Source organism: Eretmochelys imbricata, chromosome 6 (genome assembly GCF_965152235.1).
Source record: "Eretmochelys imbricata isolate rEreImb1 chromosome 6, rEreImb1.hap1, whole genome shotgun sequence".
Lineage (NCBI taxonomy): Eukaryota > Metazoa > Chordata > Testudines > Cheloniidae > Eretmochelys > Eretmochelys imbricata.
This window is the reverse complement of record NC_135577.1, coordinates 125463259-125490798: the sequence shown is the minus strand read 5'-3', so window position 1 is coordinate 125490798 and position 27540 is coordinate 125463259. Positions and strand designations below refer to the sequence as shown.

The window sequence follows — 27540 nt, the reverse complement described above, 5'->3', positions numbered from 1 at the left end:
CTGGGCAGATTTGACAAGACAAAACAATCAGCCCACTTACTGAGTGGGCATTCTCTGTCGTCTTGGACTGGGAAGCAATTCTGCAAAACCAACATGCCTCAGTACTCAAACTCTTCAAAAGGTTGGGGGGTGGCAGGGAGAAGAGAGGCAAGAGATTGGGAGTGTTTCCTGCATAGCACCCAGTTGCAATGAAGAGTTACCTCTCACCTACAGAAGGTTGCCGTAGAGTAGGATGGAAGAAAAGTTATTTCCAAACTCTCAAAACTAAGGGACTTCTGAATGTTTCCTTCTTAAAATATACACCAAAAAAACCCCAACAAAATAAGTACTACAGTTTGAGCCCTTTTAAGGTTCTGAATGTTTTGTGGCACCAGCTAGGAAGAAGGAAAGAAGAAAAAAAAAAAAAAAAAAAAGCTTTCCTTGGGTGACTGTCTACATCAGACTCTCCTGATGTGACTCATTGTTACAAAACTTCACTAGCAACAAAGCAGGACCTCGTGACATCTTTAGCAAGAAAGAGTTTAATACCTAGATAGATAAGGTCTTAAAAAAGTAAAAACAAGGTATTTATTCTAAAATAATGCTGGTTAAGCTTTATTTTTTTAAAAAGTAGCAATTTTCAGTTGCCATTAAAACAGCAGTAAAAAGGCTACTATAAAGAATCTTAATCAGCTTCATAGTTTGTGGATAACATTGTTATTTATGTATTGGGGGCCATGTCGTAACAGTTCACTTATAGCTGAACACTTCCTGCCTAATGACATGAATGAGTCAACCAAGAGTAATCTATATCTTCTTTTTGAAAACCAAAATAGATTTACTATGACAAAGCTCAAATTGCACACTCCGATTCGGAAGACAGCACTCTGATGCTCATTTCCTTTTGGAACGGAGACTGCCCTTGAGTGAAGGAAAGCAATGCAATCCTCCCACATAAGCAAGACTAACACAGACTGCGATGAGGAGATGGTAACTAGAAGGCAGTAACCACGAAACTGAAGTAAAAAACCTAAGTTAGACATTTACATATATCTACCTCTTACACATGCTTCCTCCAAATCAGAATGTATTACTAATATGCACAATTTGGCAAGTGAAGAGAGAAGGACTAGACCCTGGAGACCCATGAACACCCAGGACAGGTAGTGGGGGGATCTCCACAGGAGCTTTGAAGTGAAGTGCAATCACATCAGCGGTAAGCCTAGTGTACAGGTAGAGGGTTCCTAGAGTCTCTTTCAGCCAGGGGTAGGAGGGATAGATATATTTTTCAATGCTATCCATAGGCTTTGGGCACACTGTTCTACATGCATCAGGCAGAACAAAAACAAAAGTACGTTCAGCAGGGGAAGATGGAACCAATGCACCAGACAGTTCTGTGGTGAAATACCACATAGTTCTGTGGTGAAATACCCTCATTTGATCGCTAATTTGCTTCTCCATTGGAGAAGCAGTGAGCCTGGCAGATAAACAACAAGTCAGCCTCTAAACTGAAATTGGCTTTTTTTAAATAAAGTTATCCAGTGTGATTTTTACATCCAAATTAAGAGGCAACTCCAACAATTTTAACAAAATGACAAAGTTTGAGTACAGCCTTGTTTAATAAGGACTGTTTCTCTAGGTTGTATTTGTTAAAAATTATGTTTTATCTTGATGGGCAAAATATTTTTTTTTTTAACCAATTAAGATAATTGATGGTCCTTAAGTTTATAGACTTTCAACTAAGTAATTACACCTACACGACTGGATTTTCATAAAAACCAAGTTATTTTATTCCCAGATTGTTGTCAGACAGTAAAACAAAGGGGGAAAATAAAACCCCACTAACATCAGGTAGCACCAGCATGTGTAACCCAAGACAGGAAAAAAAGTTAAACTTCACATTTGATTTTTTACAAGGCGGACACTGCAGATAAATGCCACTTTAAACTGACTAAGCAATTACAGCTGTCTAGATACCAGAAGAAGGCCTCTTAGTTTTCTAAGTATCGGATACTTACTGAACGTCTTACAGATGTCAGACACAGCTTTGAAGACTCTATCAGAGAAATTCACTTTCACCTTCACATACTTCATATTTGGAAGCTGAAGGCGGAGTAATTTGTGTTGAGGCGTGAACTGGAGCTTAGCATCAGCTTGTATGCCATACTTATCCAAGGTCCAGTGAGTTTTAAGGAGCCAGGTTCTCTTCTTTTCCCACCATAGCGCATGATCTGACCAATCTTTCTTGACATCTAGAGGGGAAAAGTAATTTGAGAAAATAGATTAAGAACCATTTCTACTTAAAAATATATTCATTAAAATAGTGGCAGTCAACATGAAATCTGTTGTTAAATGCAGTGTAAGTACCTTTCCCAGACCCGAACAGCTCTGTGTGGCTCAAAAGCTGGTCTTTCACCAACAGAAGTTGGTCCAACAATCGATATGGTCTCACTCACCTCTTTCAAACATGAAATCTAGTCAGTTTCAAATAAGTATTTTAAGATACCTTATTTGTATTCCAATAGCACCTAGTGGCCACAACTGAAATCACTGTCCCGTTGTTTTTTTGAGGTTGTAGAAATACAGTGAGCAGTTATACAGTTTTTCTGGCAGCACCTAAGCAGTTAGCAAATCAGTATGTTGTAACCACTTGCTTTTTGAGCAAGCAGTTTTGTCTCCTTGTTTCTTTGCGCTTCCCTTGTCTGTTACATGCATCTGTTGTTTATTCTCTTCTACTTAGATTGGAAGACATTCCTTGAGGCAGGGACTGTCTCTTAAGTATCTGTACAGCACCTAGTACAGTGGGCTTCTTGGCACCAGCGCAATATTAATTATTAGTGACAAGACAAAGGCTAGGGGGAAAAACAGAGGAACAAAAAGTTCAAGTGACTTACTAAGGATCTCACAGCCAGACAGTAGCAGGGTAGAGAGACCTGGGTCGTTTCTAAGTCCCTGTCCAAGATCTCATACTGAAGGCATCTGCTGCTCATTTCTTTTGTCAATTTTTGAGGTTTTACAGTCATTGCCTAGGTTTATCTCCCATGTTGCAATACAAGAGATCCACACAACCAAAAGATGAAACAGGTCACCTACACAGGGACAGAAGTGTAACTAATTTTACACAAAGTGCCCTTAAATGAATAAAACGAGAACGATATTTCCTCACTTGTTACCTATAAACAATAGGGTATGAGGTTTTCAAACAGAAGCATGATTTTTTTAAACCTTCCTTTCAGAGTAATCTAGTGAAAAAATGGGATTTAACCCCATACTCTACCCCATCACAAATAGCTTGTACTAACATTAAGATATCACAGACTTTTTGAAAATCAGGCCTCTTTATAAAAGAACTCAAATTGGGACCCCCCCCCTCCACCAAACCAAAGGCATCTCAGATAGATAACCCACACACACACACACCCCTGCAGCACATACTGTGTGTTGCAAAACGCAGAATGGAAGTCCACACTCCCGCATGCTGTATGACACTGCCTTTGAGTCTTTTGTACTTCAGACATGACAAATGCGGTTTCCCCATTACACTTTTAAGATAAGTATATCAACAACAATCCAAGTGCTACAGTGAACTTCTTTGACATTTGTCTACAATTCCATAGGGGGAGAATATACATAGAGAATTATGACACAGCTCCTTCCTCAGAATCCAACAAGCTAGTTAGATTTACTTGACATGAGGCAAGGGAGAGCGCAATTCATGAACAATGTTAGGATTTATTGCTTACACTGTTCTCTCCTTCTTCAGTCCTCTTATTATCACCTTGTCTCTCTTGACGTCTTAATACATTAGACCCGGTGTGGTAAGGCAGATCCTTAGTGTTGCCAAAATCTCATTTGCACTGGTTAAATGGTTCAAAGGGGACTTAAAGTTGCCTTAAGTGGGCAAAAGAGGATCTTCCCAAGTGTGGGGGGAATCCCTGGCTGGTTTAGAACTGGTTACACACTTCTAACCCCTCCCCTCTCACAACAACATACAGAGTCGAGCCACAGTGTGCTCTGCCAGCAAGGATCACTGGAGAAAAACAGCATGTACAAGATTTGAGGTTATTCTAAAATTATGCTGTGGGTCAGGTCAGCTGCCAAAACTAGTGACAAAAATACTCCCCATACCCTCAACTGGTGTGTTGAAAGCTGCTCCACTGCACTTGGGGATTCATTTTTTGAAGATAGTGGGCTATGTGTCGGCATAAAGAAAGTTTAATCAAAAATGAAAGTCCGCTATACATATTTTTATTGCAAATAAAAAACAAATCTTTCCACAGAAGGTCATCTACATGTATGCATGAGATTCCTAAAAAGTTTACCAAAATTAGAGGTTCATTCATAAAGTAAATATTTACAGTACAGTACAGCTAGCAAGAGATGTTAAGAGTAAAAAGAAGGGTTTCTTCAGGTATGTTAGCAACAAGAAGAAAGTCAAGGAAAGCGTGGTCCCGTTGCTGAATGATGGAGGCAACCTAGTGACAGAGGATGTGGAAAAAGATAATGCACTCAATGCTTTTTTTGCCCGTCTTCATGAGCAAGGTCAGCTCCCAGACTACTGCACTGGGCAGCACAGCATGGGGAGGAGGTGACCAGCCCTCTGTGGAGAAAGAAGTGGTTCGGGACTATTTAGAAAAGCTGGACGAGCACAAGTCCATGGGGCTGCATGCGCTGCATCCGAGAGTGCTAAAGGAGTTGGCGGATGTGATTGCAGAGCCATTGGCCATTATCTTTGAAAACTCATGGCTATCTGGGGAAGTCCCGGACGACTGGAAAAAGGCTAATGTAGTGCCCATCTTTAAAAAAGGGAAGGAGGAGGATCCTGGGAACGACAGGCCGGTCAGCCTCACCTCAGTCCCTGGAAAAAATCATGGAGCAGGTCCTCAAGGAATCAATTCTGAAGCACTTAGACGAGAGGAAAGTGATCAGGAACAGTCAGCATGGATTCACCAAGGGCAAGTCATGCCTGACTAATCTAATTGCCTTCTATGACAAGATAACTGGCTCTGTGGATGAGGGGGACAGTGGTGAACGTGTTGTTCCTTGACTTTAGCAAAGTTTTTGACACCGTCTCCCACAGTATTCTTGCCAGCAAGTTAAAGAAGTATGGGCTGGATGAATGGACTATAAGCTGGATAGAAAGTTGGCTAGATTGTCGGGCTCAACGGGTAGTGGTCAATGGCTCCATGTCTAGTTGGCAGCCGGTATCAAGTGGAGTGCCCCAAGGGTCGGTCCTGGGGCCGGTTTTGTTCAATATCTTCATAAATGATCTGGAGGATGGTGTGGATTGCACTCTCAGCAAATTTGCAGATGACACTAAACTGGGAGGAGAGGTAGATACGCTGGAGGGTAGGGATAGGATACAGAGGGACCTAGACAAATTGGAGGATTGGGCCAAAAGAAATCTGATGAGGTTCAACAAGGACAAGTGCAGAGTCCTGCACTTAGGACAGAAGAATCCCATTCACGGCTACAGACTAGGGACCGAATGGCTAGTCAGCAGTTCTGCAGAAAAGGACCTAGGGGTTACAGTGGACAAGAAGCTGGATAGGAGTCAGTGTGCCCTTGTTGCCAAGAAGGCCAATGGCATTTTGGTCTGTAAAAGTAGGGGCATTGCCAGCAGACCGAGGGACATGATCGTTCCCCTCTATTCGACATTGGTGAGGCCTCATCTGGAGTACTATGTCCAGTTTTGGGCCCCACACTACAAGAACGATGTGGAAAAATTGGAAAGTGTCCAGTGGAGGGCAACAAAAATGATTAGGGGACTGAAATACTTGACTTATGAGGAGAGGCTGAGGGAACTCGGATTGTTTAGTCTGAGGAAGAGAAGAATGAGGTGGGATTTGATAGCTGCTTTCAACTACCTGAAAGGGGGTTTCAAAGAGGATGGATCTAGACTGTTCTCAGTGGTAGCAGATGACAGAACAAGGAGTAATGGTCTCAAGGTTGCAGTGGGGGAGGTTTAGGTTGGATATTAGGAAAAAAACTTTTTCACTAGGAGGGTGGTGAAACACTGGCATGCGTTACCTAGGGAGGTGGTGGAATCTCCTTCCTTAGAAGTTTTTAAGGTCAGGCTTGACAAAGCCCTGGCTGGGATGATTTAGTCAGGTATTGGTCCTGCTTTGAGCAGGGGGTTGGACTAGATGACCTCCTGAGGTCCCTTCCAACCCTGATGTTCTATGATCACTTGTGTATTTCATAGACTGATAGACTCTAAGGCTAGAAGGCACCAGACTGATCTATGTCCTATGTTACACTGGAAATCAGAACTACTCTCCACTCCACCCCCACAATTCCTGGGTGAATTAGATGATGCCTTTTAGAAAAGCATCCAGTCTTGACTGAAAAAATTCCAGCGATGAAGAACCCTTTTGAGCTTTTGTTAGGATTTCAGACTTTATCAACAATGAAAAGGAAGCTTACTAAAACTGCGCTGCAAAGTACATCCATTGATGGAGAGGCTTTGCCAATCCTCTGGTGTTATATTAAAAGCAGATTCTCTTATGATCAGAGAATTAGTTGACCTGAGTTACAGCCAATAGTCTTTTTACAGTATAGGCGAATCACATCATACCCGCATTTAACTTACATGAATTCAACTATACACGCTTGGCAAAGAAAAATAAGGTACCTGTAAATAGTGCGGGTGATTCCGCTCACCATTCCACTCAATGAGCGTATGCCCCGGAGTGAGCGTGAGATGGGACACATGAATCTACTGTTCCCCCAGTCAGTCTCAGTTCCCTCATGCCTCATATAGTGAGCATCTCACTGCACTGGAGTGTGATTCTAGTATTTAAAGATACTATACGTATTTTTCGTACAACATGGCCCCTAAATGCAAGCCAACTACTTCACCTGGTGCTCAACTGAAGAAACAGCGATCTGTTCTAACACTGGAGAAAAAACTGGCTGTGTTGGACTTTTGAGAGACGGTATGTTAGTCTCCGCGGCGCGTAAATACGGCCGCAGCGAATCTAGCATCTGTGCCATCAAGATTAGAGAGAAAAATTCATCAAGCTGTGGCATCAAGTGCTCCAAGACTGAAGACTGAAAAGGCATTAAACTTATGGCTAGAAGACATGAACCGTAAACATGTGCCTAACGATGGCAGCATGTTGCGAGAAAAGGCTCTTGGCCTCTACATGCTGTTCAAACCTCCCGCTGAAGAGGGACAGACTTCTGAGGAGAAGGAATTCAAAGCCAGCCACGGTTGGCTTAACAACAGTTTTAGGAACCGCTTCAACCTCAAAAATGTGCAGACCACTGGTGAAGCTGCCTCTGCCAATGAAAAGGCAGCAAAAGCCTACCCTGAACAATTAAAGAAAATCATAGAAGAAAAGGGCTATCTTCCGGAACAAGTTTTTAATGCTGACGAGACTGGGCTCTTCTGGAAAAAAATGCCAACTGCACTTTCACTTCGAAATCAGAAAGACAAGCCCCTGGCTTCAAAGCAGCTAAAGACCGTGTGACTGTTGCTTTGTGGCAATGCAGCTGGGCATTTAATAAAGCCGGGCTTGCTCTACAGGGCTGCAAATCCCCGTGCCCTAAAAGGCAAGAACAAAAATCTCCTGCCTGTGTTCTGGCAACCAAAGAAAAATGCTTAGGTGATGGCAGCATTATTTCTGGATTGGTTCCACAAGTGTTTCATTCTGGAGGTCAAGCGGTACCTCAAAGAGAAAGGACTTGACTTTAAAGTGTTGCTGATCATAGACAATGCTCCTGGCCACCCTGTGGCACTCCGGTTTGTGCATAACGACGTTGAAGTAGTCTTTCTCCCCCCCCTCCCCCCCCAATACCACCTCCATCCTCTCGACCAAGGCGTGATTCGCTGTTTCAAGGCCATGTATAAGAGGCTTACGTTCTCACGGACACGTAGCACTGTGGATGCTGATCCCAATCTTAATGTGCTGGAAGTCCTTCAACACTGCCGATTGCATCGCTTATATTAAAGCAGGCAATGGATGCAATCAAGCCTGAAACAATCAATGCATATTGGCAAAACCTATGGAAAGAACGTGTGAATGATTTTAAGGGTTTCCTGACCATTGATAAAGAAGTGAAATGCATTGTTCAGGTGGCCAGGCAAGTGAGTGGTGATGGCTTCGTCGACAGCCTTGAGGAAAAAATTGAAGAATTGAGAGCCATAGAGAAAAAAAAACATTGACTAACAAAGAGTTAGAGGAACTGATAAAATGGTCTACAGAAAACGAAGATGACGACGACGACGACCACCAAGAAGAGCCAGCAAGTTGGAATCTTCATAAATTTGTTGAAGTGTTCCAAGCGGCGAAAGACTTGAATGATTTAATTTCTGAATATGATCCCTCTATGGAACGAAGCCTCAAAAATCACATGTAGCATTAGGGACGATTTGAGACCGTATCAAGAAATGTTTGAGCAGCTCAAGAGACAACAGCGACAGTTGCCGATCACCATGTTTTTCAAGGTGAAACAACCAGCAGCAGATGAGCCTACGCAATCAACTTCTTGAGCTGAACCAGAGCCAATCACTTAGTGTACAACTCGCTCTCCGTCACCTCTGTCTCCAGGATCAGCATCAAGCTCTGACGACCCCCTGTAATTACCCCCCTGTAATTACCCCCTGTAATTAAAAATACAGTACTGTAAAATTGTATTTTGCACAAGTACTCTATTATGTACTGTACATTACTGTATACATATTACTGTACAGGGTTGTATACACAAAACCATGTACAGTATATTGTACTTCATGGGCAATTTAAGAAATTTTCAAGGGTAATTTTGATTATATGCGATTTTCGCCTTATGCACGGACTTTAGAACCTATTCCCCGCGTAAGATGCAACTCCACTGTAGATGTTAGTGGTCTTCTCCACCTCTAAAATCTAGGAGTTTAAAGAACTAGCTAACATGCAAGCACCAAAACAAGCATTTTTAAAATAGCCAACCTTAAAAAGGCAGATGACTGACAGTACAAATGCTATATAATGAATATGAGTTTTATTATAAAAAACATTTCTGCAAGCACATCTCTGAACTTCTGAAGCTAACTGATGCTCAGACAAGGAGAGATGGAAGAAGAATCTGAATTACAATGAATCTTCCTTCTTTATACCTGCATTCTATCTTGATCTCAGGATCACTAAGAAAGTTCACAGAATATAAAGGGACAGTTTCTTTAAGCATGCAAACAAACAAAAAAAAAAACCTATTGGTAGAATCCTGGAGCTAGAAAGTGGGAATGTCAGCTAAACTTTTCAGCAGCTTTGTACAATCAAATTAAACAAAACCAAATATAGAAAAGCATGCAAACTTGCACAAGGCCTTGGCTACTCTCGAAAATCTGATATGTCATTACAATGAACTTTGGACATGAAGTCCAGCTTCTGCTATCCTGAAAGTTTATGAAATTGGCACTGAAAATAGAGTCAATTTGAATCTAACACTTGTCAAGTATCAGAGGGTAGCCGTGTTAGTCTGTATTCACGAAAACAAAAGACTAACAGATTTGAGCATAAGCTTTCGTGGGTAAAAACCCCACTTCTTCAGATGCATGGAGTGAAAATTACAGATGCAGACATAAATATACTGACACATGAAGAGAAGGGAGTTACCTCATAAGTACAGAGCCAGCGCTGACAGGGCCAATTTGATCAGGGTGGATGTAGTCCACTCCCAACAATAGATGAGAAGGTGTCCATTCCAGGAGAGGCACAGCTGCTTCTGTAATGAGCCAGCCACTCCCAGTCCCCATTCAAGCCCAAATTAATGGTGGTAAATTTGCAAATGAATTTTAGTTCTGCTGTTTCTCTTTGAAGTCTGTTTCTGAAGTTTTTTTGTTCAAGTATAGCTTCTTTCAAATCTGTTATAGAATGTCCAGGAAGACTCAAGTGTTCTCCCACTGGCTTTTGTATGTTACCATTCCTGATGTCTGATTTGTGTCCATTTATTCTTTTACATAGGGACTGTCCGGTTTGGCCAATGTACATGGCAGAAGGGCATTGCTGACACATGATGGCATATGTAACATTAGTAGACGTGCAAGTGAATGAGCCTCTGATGGCGTGGCTGATGTGTTTGGGTCCTCTGATGGTATAACTTGTGTAACTTCAGGGCTACAGAGGGTGGACTTGTGGTTTAAAAAAAAATCAAGCAGCAATTTGCATGGCACTGTCTTTGGGGCAAGACGAACGCTCTGCATACAGTAAAATGTTGTGCATTACGAAAGGTAAAAGTCAAACAGTTATGCAAAGACTCTTGTTACTACCTTACAGATAGTTAGGTTTCTTTATTCAAACAAAACTTGCTAGATTTACAAATGCAGTTCTATAGGTGGTCATTTAAAAAACAGCAAGTTTCTAAAAATACAGCTTGGATAAAACTACATTTAGCAATAGCCCCATTAGGTCAGACTTCAATGACCATGTTAGGTTTAGGAATTTTTTGTGGTTTCTGATGTAACAAAATGTGAGATCCAAGTTATAAAACGCAACCAGTTGTTAAAGTTAGTTTTGCAGAGAGAGACTTGAAAGTGTTTCAATTATGTCCTATCATAGGTTTCTAAATGTTCATTAAAATGTCTCAGTTGTCTACTGACTAATTTGTCTTGGTAACAGTTGTGTGACAGCAGGAGAGGGGTTTTTGCTTGTATGCACTGCAATTATTGAACACATTTCCTACTACTATTCCAAATAGTGAATCTGAGTGTTCAACAAGGATCTCAAAATTACTTTTCACAAGCATTAAGACTCCCTACAAACCTAAGACTCAGATATGTATAATATCCATTTGAGAGAGTTATGGACCTTGAAGCAGTGGTGATCATGCATTCAGAGTCATACAACGAATCACAGCAGAGGTAGGAACAGAACCAGAAGACCTGACTTGCAGTAGCATGCTTTAACTATTAAATTATGCTCACTAGCTGCTACTTTTAGCTATGAAATTTACTTGATTGTACAGCAACTGTGTCATTTTAAGGTAAGTACTGTATAAACATTTAAACTCAGTAAGACTTTATTGGCATGACTAGCTGGACAAGTATCACCAAAGGGACAGACCCCTACGATGAGGATGGATTGATTTACGAAGTGATTTTAATTAAGTTAAATCAACAAGTAGAAAGTCTTCATAATAAATAATAATTTATTTTAATCACGTTTTGTATTGTACTTTAGTTATTTTTTTTTCCCCAGAAGTGCTAGTTCTCATTTGTTGGTAACCAATAAAACATGCTGATTTGCACCTAAATAGTTTTTCAACTAAATTAGTGCTTCTTTTTCTACCAGAAAAAGGACACACTATAGCTATACTTAAACAATTATATAGCTGAATTTACATTTATTCAGATTCTTAATTTTTACTTTAAACGTGCTGGACACCTACAAAAAAAGTTCACCAAAACATGTTTTGCATTTAAAACAAAGTGATCTGTTGAACAAAAAGGAAGCATTATCTGTAGCTTTCCTCTTTCTCACTCCCAATAGGTTTCTTAACTTTGAATTAGTCAAACATTGACCTGAACTAGCGGCATAAACTGAAGTGAAGAAAATATTCTCTGCACACACGCAGAAGATGCTACTGTGGTCAAAATCCAGCTTAGCACTTCTAACTCTGGTTCCAGATGCATGGCCAGTGACTTCCATGCATTCGGTGGCCTGACTTTTTTTAAAAAAAAACTTGGCAGCAAATATGTAGGATATATTTATTTTAAATCATTACAATAAATTTAGGCCTTAACATAAGTTGTCAATTTCAAAATAGGCTTATTTTTAATAATAAACCTTATTTAAATTCAAAAATCCAATCTTTATTTTTAATCAGTTTGTATTCATCCTGCCTAGAGGTGCTAGTCATGAGTAGGCAAGATCCCCCCAGAACAGGACTACATGCTGTGTCCATTTGTCTGCAATTACAAAGCAGACCTGACCCAGGCTGAGCCACTGGTGCAATACAGCGAGGATACACACACATGTTCGCATGCACACTCTTTCTCCTGGTCACTAACTCTTAGGCCTGGTCTACACTACAAAGTTGGGTCGACTAAGCACCCTTGTGTTGACCTCGTTGTGCACGTGGTCTACACTCCAATTTGTCTCTCACTGATGTAAGTGCCCGACTACAGCAATGCAATGACATCACCTCCCCAAGTGGTGCTGAGCCACAGCTGACGTACTAAAGGTCAATGCAGCATGAGTGGAGACACTACATTACTTTTGTCAACCCTAATAGTTCTCCAGCAGCACTCCCACATTGCCCAACACTGACGGCTCTGGTCACAATTGTGAATTCCTCTGCTCCGGGGGTCACAGAGACTGGAAGCCCCGTCCCTTCCCCTCCCCTCCCCGGCCTTTGAAGCCCCATGAAGTTTTGAAATGCCTTTTCCCGATTATGCAGTTTGACAAGCACACCTAGCAGCTCTCCGTTATTTGGTGCAATGGACCAGCTGACCATGCTGGTTACATGCTAGAGACATACCCTGGCTTGGAGTAGACAGGAAATATTAGATCCCCTGGGCCTGTGGGGAGAAGAGTCTGCTCAAGCAGAGCTAAGGACCAGCCTTAGGGTATGCCTACACAGCAAAGAAAAACTCATGCCTGCTGACTTGGGCTCGAGCCGCGAGAGTGGTCCGTTGCTGTTCAGACTTCCAGGCTTGGACTGGAGCCCAAGCCCTGGGACCCTCCAGCCTGAGCCTACAAGTCTACACAGCAATGAAACAGCCCCACAGCCTGAGCCCAAGTCAGTGGGCACAGGCCAGCTGCAGGATTTTTTGTTGCTTTGTAGACATGTTCACATTCCTATGGGTGTGTGCAAGGCGATTGCATGGGGGATGCAGGAAAACAGGTACAACAGAGACAAGCAGCAGTGCTGCGTGAAAGCAAAAGAACTGCATCAAGCACAATAGAAGGCCAGGGTGGCCAACAGTCAATCTGGTGCCGAGCTGCAGACCTGCTGCTTTTGCAAACAGCAGAGTGCCATACTTTTCAGAGACGCCCCTGCCACCCCACACACCTGAGCTGCAGATACCTAGCATGAACAGTGAGGAGGATGGAGTACATGTGACCAGAGGATCCACCTATGCTGCAGGCCAGGACTTGTTTGAAACTCTACTGCAGTGCAGTGCACCCGACAGTCAAGCACAGGTGAGGCCGATGCAGGGGAAGGAACAGCAGTAAGTGTGTAATTGTATTCCCCATTACAATGATGTACTGACAGTGTCCACAACTTAACAGGGTACAATTATCTATTTATTTGCACTAGAAGTGCAACAAATACCGGTGGGAGAATTCTGCACCACTGCGCAGTGCAGAATTTGCACAGAAATTAATGTTTTTTGCACAGAATTTCCTTCCCCCCCCCCAGCAAAGAAATGGGCTGCAAAAGATGCTCACTGCAACTAGGGGGCAGTGGACCTGGCAGAGCCCAGCTCACAAACAGAAGACACGGGGTAGAGGGGCACGGAGAAGAGGGAAGCTGGAGGGTTCCGGACAGCTGCAGTTCCCCACACACCCTGAAGGAAGGAGGAGCCATACAGGAAACTCTGTACAAGCGCAGGACCCAGCATCAGGCCATTTCTCCTCTGGATCCCTGGGCTCTGTGGGGGAGGGGATACCCCCTTCCTCCCAGAGCCCAGTCATGGGTATGAGTGTCTTGCCCCTGCAAGCTCAGCTCTGGGGGGAGGGGGCAGAGAAGCAGGAACTGGGTTGTTGTAGGGGTTCCCTTAACTTTCTACTCCTGAATGAATTTTTTTGTGTCTGTATTGTTACCAAATTACCAAAATAACTGAAACTGGTGTGATTGTATAGTGTTAGTTTGGACAAAACTATGGAGAACTTTAAAAAAAATGTGAGCAGAATTTTTCTGGCACGGAATTCCTTCAGGAGTAAATAAAGATGTAGCATTGCTATCAGCTTTTCATGCCTCTCTGTAGAGTTAGGCAAGGGATCCATGTGGAGCAGTTTACATACAAAGCGATGTCCCTTGAATGCTCCTGAGACATCTCCATGAAACTTTCATGGAGGTATTCTGCAATCCTCTCCCAAAAGTTTCTAGAGATGGCAGCCCTATTTCTCCACAGTAGGACTCTCTCCCACACCAGTCAAGGGTAACTTCGGCAGCCACCATTTCAGCGTGCAGCCTAGCAGCCGGAGTGAAAGTAACAAATTTTTTACTGGTACGGTTGTATTGCAACCCCACTTCCCACCTCCACTCCCACACACTTAACTTCATAGATCCCTTTGCATGACTGATACTCTAGAATAAAACGAGCAGACAGCTACTGCATTGGTAGTAACTTTAAGGGTAAGTCTACACAGCCAATCTTAAAGTGCTGCCACAGCAGCACTTTAACGGGGCTGTGTAGTCGCGGCTCCAGCGCTGGGAGAGAGCTCTCCCGGCGCTGTAATAAAACCACCTCCGTGAGGGGAATAGCTCCCAGGGTTGGGAGCACGGCTCTCAGAGCTGTAAGTGGCAGCGTAGACAGTGCTACAGTGCTGGGAGCCCCTCACGGAGGTGGTTTTATTACAGCATGTGACTACACAGCCACGTTAAAGTGCTGCCACATTAAAGCTTTAGACGTACCCTTTTGTGGAGGACTTTCCGCTTCAATTCCCCCCCCCCCCCCCCCATTTCCTCACTTTAACGGGCATGTTTAAATGTGAGTGTATCAGACAGGCAGAGGCCTGGGGGGTATCACAGACTAGCAAACAGCTCCACTGGGAAAGAGGCATGAGACAGAAATTTCACCCAGGGTGCCAGCTGCTTCAGAACCCAGCTCGCGCACTGCCAAGCCCCATGCCTTGCCTCCCACTGCTGGCTCCTGCCTCTGCCACCCCACAGCCACCTGCAACAGGCACAGCTGCAGACTCCCCCAAAGAACCCGGATACAGAAGGAAGGAGGGTCCCTGGCTCTGGTTCTCCCTGATTGCAGCCCGTTGAGCTCTCCCTTCTGCAGCTGGATGAATAATGAATGAACCCAAGGGCTGGAAGCAGAGCACAGTGCCCTGGGCACTGAGTGCAAAGCCACCCCTCTGTCCTGCAGTATGCGCACAACACTCTCTCCCCAGGCTGCCTTGTCCCCAAAGGACACGCGCATGTGGATCTGCATGCTGGAGAGCGGGTGGTCCACAGGAGAACTAGCCCAAGAGCTAACTGGGTGGGGAGCAAGGGGCTTTCTGCACAATCACACTCCTTAGTCCTGTTTGTATTGAGCTCCTTAGACCTCCCTGCCTGCTGCCTTTCAGCTCCCCTAATCTTGGGGGTCAACTCAGGATTCCCTCTCCAACTACGCTTAGGGGTGGTTGGTTAGCTTGCAGAGAGGGATGTTTGCTGCAATCCATTCGGCCTTCATGGATTTCACAATACTGGGCTCCTTCCAGCAACATCTCCGCTCCAGTGAGTCGTTCCCTCTTAGCAAAGGCTGAATTATGCAGTGTGTGATTCTGCAATCAACTACATTTAATTACATTGTTCCAACAGAGGGGACAGTCACACCAGGAGCTTTCTACTGTAAATTGCACACCTGAAATGAAAGACTTGACCAATAAGAAGCAAGCAGTTACCGTGAGGCACTCAAAAGCGAACGTTCAGAATCACATGAATGTCGTCCACCTGACGAGAAGTAAAAAAACTGAAGGGGAGCATTTTGTTTCTAGAGAACGTAAAATATATTTAATTCAAGTGATAAATCTGATTTTTTAATTAATATTACAGTTAAACGTAGCCTATTTTACCCATTTACTGAATGCTTTGGCCACTTCCTTACCGGTTTGCTCTATCAGCCCATACCGGCTTACTTTCACCACTGCTAGCAGCATATAGGACCAGGCAGCTTTGGGAGGCCAGCGGCAGCTGTGCTCCCTGCCTTTGTTACCTTCAGGAGTGATATACCAGCTAAAGCCATCACCACCTGTGGAAACTGGCGCCAGCATTTAGTGCTATTGCCCTATACACTGTTTCATCCAACTGAGCAATTCCCTCCTCCTCGTTTCCCTCACCCCGGAGGGTCATCCTCACCAGGGCTGGTGCTGCGAGTGGCACCATGCACAAGCACACAAAAGTGTCAGTAGGTATGACTTGTTTAAAAAGTTTACAGGAGCAAAGAAAGGGTAGTCTGAATCTTCTTCACTTTCACTTTCCATTTTAACTATATGGACAACAGTAACAGTGTGTGTTTTATCAGCAGCTGCCCCTCCACACCCGTGCAATGCTGGAGGCCAGATAAGGAGGAGAAAGAAGAGGACTTTGGGTAACATGTTCAATGACATCTTACAAGCCAATGCTGCAGACCATTGCAGTGATCCAGCTAGGCTAAGCTGGGCTAACTGTGAGGAGAGCGAGGCAAACCACAAAACGAGAGATAATTTTAAAGGTTTTTAAGAACTTAATAGGGGAAAACCCAAAAGCTGTACCAGGAAGATAAATATAGAACAGTGGCTCTCAACCTTTCTAGACTACTGTACCCCTTTCAGGAGTCCTATTTGTCTTGCGTACCCCCAAATTTCACCAATTTAAACTGCTTACTTACAAAAAAGCCAGACAGACAACTGTTACAGCACACTATTACTGAAAAATTGTATACTCTCATTTTACCATAATTATAAAATTGTAAGTACAATATTTCCAATTCCATTTCAGTGTATAGGATACAAAGCAGTATAAACAAGACATTGTATGACGTTTTAGTTTATACTGACTTTGCTAGTGCTTTTTATGTAGCCTGTTGTAAAAGCAAGCAAAATATCTAGAGGAGTTCATGTACCCCCTGGAAGACCACAGTGTGCCCCTAAGGGTACGCAAACCTCTGGTTGAGAGCCACAGGTATAGAACATGACCAAGTACTTACCACTTACAATAAGAAGCTTCAGGTTACTAACACATTAACCCTTTGAGAGAGTTTGTACATGGTACTCTTCCTTATTCTGTGCAGTTAATGCCAAAGGCATTGTTCTTAAGAACAAAAGATTACGCAACAACATGCGGTTTCATTTCAGAGAAGAAAAAACTTTCCCTCTCCTTGGCTGTAAGTCCAGCTTCAGTCTTGATGTCCTATTCTTTGCTTCTCTTTGGCCTGAAGTGCTGCACAGACTCAGTGTTCCTGGGGCTGTACTTCTTTGCATCAAGTTTATCCACAAGTGGGGTTCCTTCACCTAGTCAGCCCTCACTTGTCCACTAGGCACCTCTGACTGTTTGGATATCTATCGATGGAATACAGCTCATCCTCCCTGTTCATATGCTTAGGTCAGAGGTGGGCAAACTGTGGCGAGGGGGCCACATCCAGCCTGCAGGACCATCATACCCAGCCCTTGAGCTCCCCGCTGAGGAGGCTGTACCCCCTCCCCCGCTGTGCCCCCTCCCCCGCAGCCTCAGCGTGCCGTGCCACCCGCACAGAAGGGGGCTGCACTTCGGGGGCAGGGGAGAGCAGGAAGGGGGCTCACCTGCAGCCTCAGGGGAGCAGGCGGGCGGCAGGAATGCAGCAAGCGTGGGTGGAGGACTCAGGAGGAGCAGCAGGTGGCCGCGCAGCTGGCTGGAGAGAAGTGGTGCTTCGAAGGGGAAAAATTGCTGCTTCTCTCTGGCCGCCCCTGCCCCTCCTGAGTCCTCTGCCCACGTTTGCAGGGCCGCATTCTGAAAGGGGCTTTAGAGGGGGAGGTCCCATGGGCCCTGTCAGGGGACAAGGAGTAGTGGGGGTTGGAGGTTCTGAGGGGGGCAGTCAGGGGGCAGGAAGAAGACAGGGTTAGGAGAGGTATAGCCTTCCCTACCTGGCCTTCCGTACAGTTTTGGAATCCTGATGTGGCCCTCCGGCCAAAAAGTTTGTCTAGCCCGCTTTAGGTCCTTTGTGGGCGGGTTTCTCATGTACGGTTTTCAGGATCTATTTTCATCCAACATCTTTTTGAGCAATTTCCTTTCAGTATTTTTCCTGGATTCCCTTCAGGATATCTGTAGGTTTTCCCCCCCCCCCCTTCTACTTTCTCTCTCTAATGCTCTGCTCACCTACGCAGGTCTATTTTTTGCAGCTTCTCCTGACTTTAAACTGTTCCTATTTTCCTTCTTTCCCCTGGTCTCATTTCCCAGCCCTTTAAAATTAAAGAACAGGAGAATAAAATCACCTCAACTCCTCCTCCAGCTCAGCATCTTGATTTTGTTTCTTCCCTCCTTCTTCTCTAACAGCTTTTTCCAACAGCCCCCCATCAGGTGGGCTCCAAGCCCGCTCCCCAGCTCGAGCTGCCCTCTCAGTGGCTCTCTCCCCACCCCGGGACAGCATTCAGTGGGATGCAGGAGGTGCTAGTGCCAAGGTCAGGGTCACCACGCTGTGAGCAAAGGACCTGGAAGGTGCACACTGCAGACAGCCTGGAGAAGGAAGAGCAGACAGCAGGAAGACCTAGGCACCCCAGCAGGAAGAGCAGAGGGAGATTCACCAGCACACAATGGGACTTTCCCAGTAGCAAGACAGATGCTGCAGTCTCCCTCAGGCTCAGCCATCGCAGGCTTGCTTCCCTTTGCGGTCCACGGAGAACTCCATCACATCATCACCGCCCCACGCCCCACCCCCAACATTCCATGGGGCATCAGCAGCCACATCCCTACCCCCTACACACTGGGGGACCTTACGGACAACTACAGCTTCACATATACAGCAAGCGTGGTTTCCCACAGGTGAGCGTGTGTAGGTAAGATGGACATGAATGTTCTTTCTTCATAATAAATTAGTGAACAGAACTTACGTTTTAAATGTATGTGCTTTTAAACTGAAGATTTTTCTTTGCACTGGTTTTGTTAAAGATTAACAGAATTTTACTCTATTAGTTCACAACACATGCTGCCGAGTGCCTAGCAGTTCTGAAAGCACCTTCTGACTTGTTACTGTACAGAGTGAGAACTCATCGGTTCAGTGACAAAGTGTAGTAATCCTAAATGTACAGCAAGCACCTCAAAAATCAATAGATGCGTGGTCAGCGTTCTATTCATAGATGCACCCCAAGCACTCTACAATTCCTAATAGGCCCCAAAACACCAGGGCCAGGTAGCTCACACTACATATTGAAAGAACACTTTAACAGTGAGCCACAGTAAAGCGTCCCTGAGCTGTACAGCTCCACATTGAGCTCTAATAGCCTGTGTGTCTGGCTGTTCAAACTCAGCCGACAGCTGCTCCACCTCCATCCTGCAACCCAGAAGCAACTTCCCCCCCTTTGCTTCACAGATATTATGCCGGACACAGCAGGGAGCTAGAACCATTGGGATTTCCCCCCCCCCCCCAAGGAGTTGGAATCTTGTGATTAGACAATGCCAGCATCCCTTCAGTCAATCAAAAGGGCATTCAACTGTCATTTTGCACCTGCTATAAGCCAGTACTTGAACCTTTTGCTTGGTGTGGTCGAGGTGGCCGTATACAGCTTCATGATCAAGGGGTAGGCTGGGTCACCCAGGATCACTATTTGCATTTCAGCATTGCCAATGGTAATCTGCCAGTTGGGAAAGAAAGTTCCTGCTTGCAGCTTTCTGAACAGTTCCGTGTTCGTAAAAGATGTGAGCGTCATGCCCCTTCCCTGACCAACCACTGTTGATGTCTATTAGCCATCAACTTGCATAACCGTAGAAAAGTAGCTCTCGGTTGGTGTACTCTGGCAAGGTGGTTTTGTGCCAAAACAGGGAAAGACCTGCCTGCCACCTATTGCTCCTCATCCACTATGTCCCGCACACTGCAGAGAGTCAGTCCTACATAGCAGGAAACGATTAATGCCTCTGAACACTTGCATTACAATGGCCCCCACAGTGGATTTTGCCACTCCAAAATGATTTCTCACTGACCAGTAGCAACCCAGCATTTCAAGTATCCACAGTGTGATCACCACTCGCTTCTCCATTGTCAGTGCGGCTCTCATTTTGGTGTCCCTGCACTAGAAGGCTGTGGCAGGCTCAGCATGCAGATCCAGATTTGTGGTCTTTTGCATCCAAAAGTTCTGCAGCCACTACCGGTCACCCCAAGCCTGCAATATAATACAATCCCACCAGTCAGTGCTTGTTTCTCGGGCCCAGAAGCAGTACTCCATCTACCTCACCAACAACCTTTAATTGGTTCTTGCTATGTCCCACAGCAATCTGTCCTCCAAGAAATCGTCACATGTTTCCCTGCCAATTCAGTTCTTCTTATGGCTCTGCAGATACTGGAGGATCATGTGTTCTGAGCTTCTGACACTTATGACAATAGTGCAGAGTTGTACAGGCTCCATGCTTCTGTCAGAGATGGGGGAGAGCAAGGAGGGCTGCATGGGTTTATGAGATTTAAAAAAAAGGGGGTGGTGGTGGAAAAAGTTGAGATATAAGTGACATGGGATGAAGACAGTTGCATACTGGGAAGTTGACCCCTTACTCCTAGTCTCTCGTGTGACTGTTTCTTTCCCACTATGCATTGCCAAAACTTCCCAGGAGGTGGGTTGCACACTGCACAGACAAGGACTCCTGATGAGTATGCATAGCTCCAAGTACAGAAGCACACAAGCAATATTCTTACTGCAGCGGCTTTATGCCAGAGTAACTTGCATCGTCCAAAGTTTGTAACATAGACAAGGCCTTACCACAGATGTCCTCTGACAGAAAGATAACCCTTCAGCATGCCCCTCTTGGGAAGAAGATATCCCTAGAGTGAGCTCAGATTGTGAACATGCGGTTTGTCTTACTAGCAAAGAGAAACGTGAAATTGTCTTCAATGGCAATTGGCTAGAAGCCTGCTTTATTGCAGTTTTCTAGCCAAGTAATTTCAAGGGAGAGTGCTACAAAGTCTGGTTCATACGCAGCCTCTGGGGCGGATTTGAGATACACAGAACCCAGAGCTGTTAACTGAAGGTGCTCAAACTGCAGACCCACTTATGTTCTATGTTACTGAGGAGAATGGGTCAAATTGAGGGGGGGAGGGGAAGGGAAAAACCAAAGCTTCTTTTCCTGCATCAAGAGGAATCTCAGGTCTCAACTTTCTCCATTTTATTGGATGATTCTTCTAGAGACTTTGAGCAAGAATGTGACATCACAGTAGGCTGAAACTTGAGCATTTCAAGTCCCAGCCTCTTCTCTCTCTCAAGGGAGAAGTGTGGAAGCTGCATCTAAGATAGAACTATTTCACATCCAGAATTCATGTAGCAGAAAATAAACCTAGACTGCCAATCCCAGAATTAAAATCATGTATAACATTAAGCTCAGAGTGCAGATATAAATGAAGAGAAACATGAAAGCACTGGGTACATTTTGCAGGCACTTCAAAATGAAGCTAATTTTTTGGATGAGCTACCAAAATATCATAGTTAAGATGACTTTTTAAATGCTTTCTTCAGCTCCAATTGTTGCAGTGAAAAAAGAGCAGGAATATTTCTACCATGAAAGTAAAGTTTTATTGTTCTACTAGTGGCACTTTAGAGATTTAGAAATGTTTTGAAAGTTATATTGACTGGTTCATTAGCTTGCATGGTTACAGAACTAAACACTAAGTTACTCATATTCCCTTGAGTAGGCCACTGCCTCACTCTTCTACAATCAGTATATGCAAAGAGCTTTCTATTTAGTCCAGGAAGACTAACTATTCAAAAACAAAATTTACTTCAGCCAATTTGCTCCCCTTGTCAGAAGTTTAGAGAGCCATGGTATATACTCAAAAGACACTTTTCCTCTCCAGTTCAACAGGAGATATTTTTATTCCTTCTATATGTTATTTGACAGACGCTCTGAAAATCCATGACTTCTCAGTAAGTGTATACAATACTCTTGCATTAAACAGACTATTTTCTCATTGTTTTGGGACATCCTATATTTAAAATGGGAACATCATACTTGTGTGTGATAAGAAAAAATGGCTGAGTACATCATAATCACCAGGGCCTGGAAGTGCCATTTCCCCCCCCAGTGCATGCTGTGTCTGACAAACTGTTAACCTCCACTATATTGATATGTGGATTAGGATAAAAGGAAACTGCGATAGCCATGAACATTACCTCAGGAAGCCATTTCTGCAGAGTAGCACTAGGTTTCATTTTACACCTAGGCCTCTGATGAAACCATTGCTATACTATGAACCCTCAGACAGTTTAACTCACCACATGACTTATGGGATTTTTTAACAAAGTGCCACTGTGAACTATGTTTCTGTATAACTGAGTAAGTATGTACCAAAATCTCTGCAGGTCTGTCTGTTATGGCTACTAGAAACTTTTTAAAAAATGTTAAGAGTAAAACCCAAATACTTTCCCTTCACTACCCTTACTGCTAGCTTCCAAGCTTGAGCGAAAAAATTTAAAAGGCTGCAGGACAAAAGTCAAAAAAAGGTTCCCATTTGATTTTTAAATTGTTATAAAAGAGAGTCAGTATCTAGGGTAGCCGATTTCTTTATTGTGTTCTCAGAAGAGTGATGTAAAAAGAGCCACTGTTCCCAAAATCCCAGTCTAAAAACAAAACTGCAGTGGCCACAGTCTTAGCCCAATTATTTGTCCATAGAATTGATATTAGAAAAGTTATGGGTTTCCCGATTCCAACGTTCACAAATGCTGAACACCATGTACATGATCAGTCTTTGAAAGCATCACTGTACTCAGTCTACTCATTCTCAGAAGTCAGAGAAATGTCAATTTATATTAGCATTTAACAGAGTTTGCAGCCCATCCACAATTCAGATATGACAAGTTTCAGAGTAGCAGCCATGTTAGTCTGTATCCGCAAAAAGAAAAGGAGGACTTGTGGCACCTTAGAGACTAACAAATTTATTTGAGCACAAGCTTTTGTGAGCTACAGCTCACTTCATCAGATGCCTGAAGTGAGCTGTAGCTCACGAAAGCTTATGCTCAAATAAATTTGTTAGTCTCTAAGGTGCCACAAGTCCTCCTATTCGTAATTCAGATATGTAATCATATTCATATATGTATTCAGTAACCAAGGCAAATGGGCCTGGCTCATCCCCTCCATGAACATAGCCAGCACAGGGGGATTGGAAACTCCACAAGCCTCCTCTTGTGCCATTTCCTTGGTCTTGTTTCCTTATTACTACATATGGAACATGCAGGGGGGTCCTGTTGCTCCAGGACCTGGAAATTTTGTGCTATGTGAAGGGGGCATAGGCTTCTCACAAAGAGGACCTGTGCCTCTGACTGGGCGCAAGGCATCCTGCATTCAACCCCATTTCTGCAGTTTTTTGCACCCCTTGGTGTTCCATTGGCTCCATGAGGTCACAGAGGTCCACAAACATGTATCAAGTTGCATGATCAGGGCTTGTATTCAGAGGCAGTTAAGGGCATATATGAAGTTATGCTACCCAGCCTTAAGTATTTCCACTTAAATTTCAAAAAAATCACTTTTACACCTTATATTTGATGGAGACTATAGTACGATACATGCAAGGGTGGTTTTGTATGTATTGCAAGAGTGCATTTTTTTTAAATAGACTTTTTTTTTAAATATTATTTCAGGCAGAATTAAGTGATGCAGCAACTCCAAAGGACTTTGTCTTCCCTCCTGTCACTATCCATACCTAAATTGAAGTAGGATGCCTTCAAAAGATCTCTTAACATTTTGTATTTTTAAATTTTAAGCTGGGCTTGTGCCTTTTTATAACTTTGGTTTTGCCAAGAGGTCCCTAAGAAGTCTCGGGGAAGTTTAGTGTCAGCTCCAACATGAGCTGAAGGAACAAGGATGGTTTGTAATTAGTAACAGTATTGCTAGATGGAAAGTTTATTCCAAGAGATAAAAATTCTACTTTGTAGCTCTAGAAGAGGCAGTGATAAAAATTACTGCTTCTTTCCTAAAATATTTTGAACATTTAAGGCCATTTAAGATATTCACTAGGATCAGCAGGCAAATCAGACACATTTTGACTTCAAAAGTTCAAGAACCTTTTGATCAAGGAACTAGTCTAATACCTGCATTATGTATGAAGCAGATTGTTTTGGGGTGGGGTTTTTTTGGTTTGTTTTTTGAAGATGCAAGTTGGCTGCCTAGACTGTGTACACTCCTTGCTGAGAAGTCCAGAGGGGGAGAGAGATGTTTTTGCATGCATGGAATGGGAATGGGGTGGGGATGAGAGGGAGTTGCAGGCTCTTTCTACTGAGATTACCTAAGAGAGCGCTGACATGCAGCTGTTTGGGGTGAGGGGGGCGGGGTGTGTGTGGAAGAGATGGATTTTTGCTGCCAGAGATCCAAGGGAAAGAATATCTCCAGCCAACCAGGGCTGGAGCCCCAATACTTGTTAGCGTAAGTAGCCACTGTATGCTGGAAAGAATTACAAGATGCATAACAACCTATACAGTGAATAGTTCTAGATCTAGAGTGAAAACAGTTTAGCACTTATCAAAAGCAACTGTGTTCTTACATAGGTGTCAGAGAAAAACTATTTTTTTTTTAAAAAATAAATGTTACAGCAATAAGTTACAGTAAGGTTGCGCATGTGCACACGCACGAGAGAGAAAAGGGGAAAGCTTATATCTCCAGGTCAAAAAAAGATGCCATCTGAGAATATTTTGAAGAGAATTCCTGCATCATTTGGCAGTGTTAGAAAATGATTACGTACCACATGTGAAAAGAGCAACAGAGATGCAAGGCTTGGCAGAAGCAATGAAACATTTTAATGCCAAAAATGCTCTTGAAGACTTTGTTTCAGTCAGTGAGAAGTCTGGATCTTCTGGTGATTAGTATAGACATTTTTACTGATTTTAGGAAAACTATTTAAATATTAATAGTTATTTTTAAATGCTGTTGGATTCTTTCATTTGTAGGTTTTAATGAAGAGTGAAGTTTATACAGATGTTACTGGAATGGATCCATATTTAAATTTTTCTCTAAAGGTTAGAAATTGATCTTTAAAAGATTATCAAATATGGCAGAGGGTTGTGTTTCATAATGTGAGTGGAGATGTGCAGACAATCAACCATTCTGACTGATAGCCTTGGACACAGAGATGCTAATCTTTTAACCTGACCTGAACTTTCATGTTGAGGAAACATACTCTGTAGACAAATGAAGTAAAGCAATAAGCAAGCTGATTTACTGTACTATGGGCAAAAAAAAGAAAAATCACCATTTGAACAAAATGCTGTCCTTCCTTTCCCTCATATGTCAATTACCTTTGTATGCCAGATTCTTTCAAATATGCCAGAGATACAAAGTCCTCAAAAGACAACCAAATCCACAAAGGATCAGATGCTTGAAAACCTATTCGAGTCATCTTTGGGCAAATTTAAAAAGGACACCTTTTTTAAACTGCGATCACATTTTCGTCATGTTACCAACAAGGGCCCAAATCAGTTTAGTTGAACTATTTCAAGAACTATTTCAAGGAGAGGGCGGGCGGGCGGGCAGGAGAAGAAGAAGAGGGAGTGCCTGCAGGCAAGAGCTACATGCCTCAGCCTAGGAGCCAGACCTGCTGCTGGCCGCTTCCAGGGTGCAGCGTGGTCCGCGGTGCCAGGACAAAGTAGGAAGCCTACCTTAGCGCGCCTGCTGACTGGGAGCCGCCCAAAGTAAGCCTGTGCCCCAACCCCACACCCCAATCCCCTGCCTTGAGGGCCCCCCTGAAAACCCAGGGCCCCTACCTGCACCTCAAACCCTTCATTCCCAGCCCCACCCCAGAGCCTGCACTCCCAGCCCAGAGCCCCCTCCCACACCCTGAACTCCTCATTCCCAGTCCCACCCTGCAGCCCTCACCCCTGCACCTAGCCCTGACCCTCTCCCACACCCCTCATCCTCAGCTCCGTTGGGTTGCAGGCATCAATTTTCTTCAACTGTGTCGCCAGAAAAATAGTTTGAAAACCACTGACCTAGAGTATATCAATACTGCAGGCTGCAGTATGCCTCCCAACTCAGGTGGGGAGGCACATGCTAGCTCCGCTTGAACTAGTGTGCTAAAAATGATTGCAATGTAGATGTCAACACAGACGAGCGAACCATCCAAGTGCAAGCTTGCCCAACCCCCTAGGTCTGAGCTCGGGTGGCTAGCCTATGATGCAGTTTTTAGCACACTAGTTTGAGTGGAGCTAATGCACCTCTATCTACCTGGGCTCAGAAGCATGCTCTCAGCTGCAGTGTAGATGTATCCCTTGATGCCTCAATCAGGGACTCTTATTCATACAGAATTGCTGGATGCTGCACCCAACGACAATGGGATTGGAAAGCTTTTGCAAATGCCTAAGGGGAAAACTCTGGAGTCTCAATGGGTGGGGTGATCTTGAGAATGATTCTTGTTTTTCCCTTATATACAGTGCCCAGCACAACGGGGACCCAATCCCAATAAGGGCCTTCGGGCACTATCATAAAACATTTAATCATCGTCATCATAGTTCAATAGTTTGTGAACATGTGACAACAGGAGATGAGGATGTACATTTGACAAACACCAGGATATGCTCAGTTCAAAAGTAGTAACACCAGAATTTTTGTTCAGTATGGGTGCATCTTAGATGTCGATAATCCTGCAAGTGTGGAAGAGAAGAAGGATCTTGTAGAGAACAATGACAAAGCATGAAACTCACTGCATGTGGCTGTAATGTGTACTTGACATCTTTAGCCAAAGATCTTGGTACTCCAGTGAAGAAAAATTGTAATGAAATTGTAAAATACTTAAAGTCAACTTTAAGTAATTAAAATGCTTTTACCCATCTGCTCTAAGTGAAGCCATCTGAAGAGATGCTGTGTAGGAGAATTGAGTGAGTGAGCATTTTGAACAGTTTAAGAACTAGCCTGTCTGACAATTTGTGACTGAAACATTGCCCTCTATTTTGACACTTATTGCCAAAATAGTAAACCACAGAACTAGAGACAAGTATGGAAGACATGTGGATTAGATTGAAGCCTATTTCAAGTCACTTTAGGCAAACTAAACAGATCTGTTAATGACCAGAAAAACCAAAATCTGAAAATTTGAGTTTTCAGAAATTGACCAGCTCTGCTAAACACAAAGCAGTTATACTGCTACTACTGAAATGCAGAAGGAACTTCAGGAGACTCTGCAGAAAGACATACCCAAGGACAAGTCTACAACACAAGCAGTGTGTGAAGTGCTTGTTCGTTTCTTCAATCTCAGATTCTCAACCCACAGTATCAAAGTAGAAAAGTCTAAATAAGGAGGTAAATGCCACGATGCAACAGAAATTTTACTGATCACCCAATTGTATTTTTAAAAAATGCATACCAAAACCCCATCCTCAAGCAACCATATTTGTTTCTTTGGTGATCAATAAATAAAAACCTTTGAACTGACGGATATCAGTGGCCAGACATGCCAATGCAGTTTGCAGGAGAGAAACCAACTTTTCCCCTGCAGTGGTCTTTGCCACAGGGGAAGAACAAATGTTTTAAATTTTGGACTACTTCACTACACAGCAGGCTTCTCAAATGGAAATAATCAGGGAACAAGAGCAGGTGGCAAAAGAAGAGCTTGAAATGTCCACTTGCAGTTTCTTAGTCAGCTTATTGAAACCCGCTCTGCCTTTAGAGAATCCATTAACTTTAGGTAATCACCAAAAAAATTTGGAGGGGGGGGTGGGGAAAGAAAAAGAAAAAGCTATTAAGAATGCAGAACTAGCCAAGAGACCTGAACTGCCACAAGAAAAG

At 43.6% G+C, this 27540-nt stretch overlaps 1 protein-coding gene across 3 annotated transcripts in view; it reads right to left on the bottom strand.

Moving 5' to 3' along the window:
* Positions 1–27540, bottom strand: part of FERMT2 (FERM domain containing kindlin 2) — a 98593-nt gene that overhangs the window by 55588 nt on the left and 15465 nt on the right. For all 3 annotated transcript variants that reach the window (XM_077819615.1, XM_077819614.1, XM_077819616.1), the window contains one exon: positions 1998–2231. In XM_077819615.1, coding sequence (XP_077675741.1) covers positions 1998–2231 — 234 coding nt within the window. The remainder of the gene's footprint in view (positions 1–1997; positions 2232–27540) is intronic.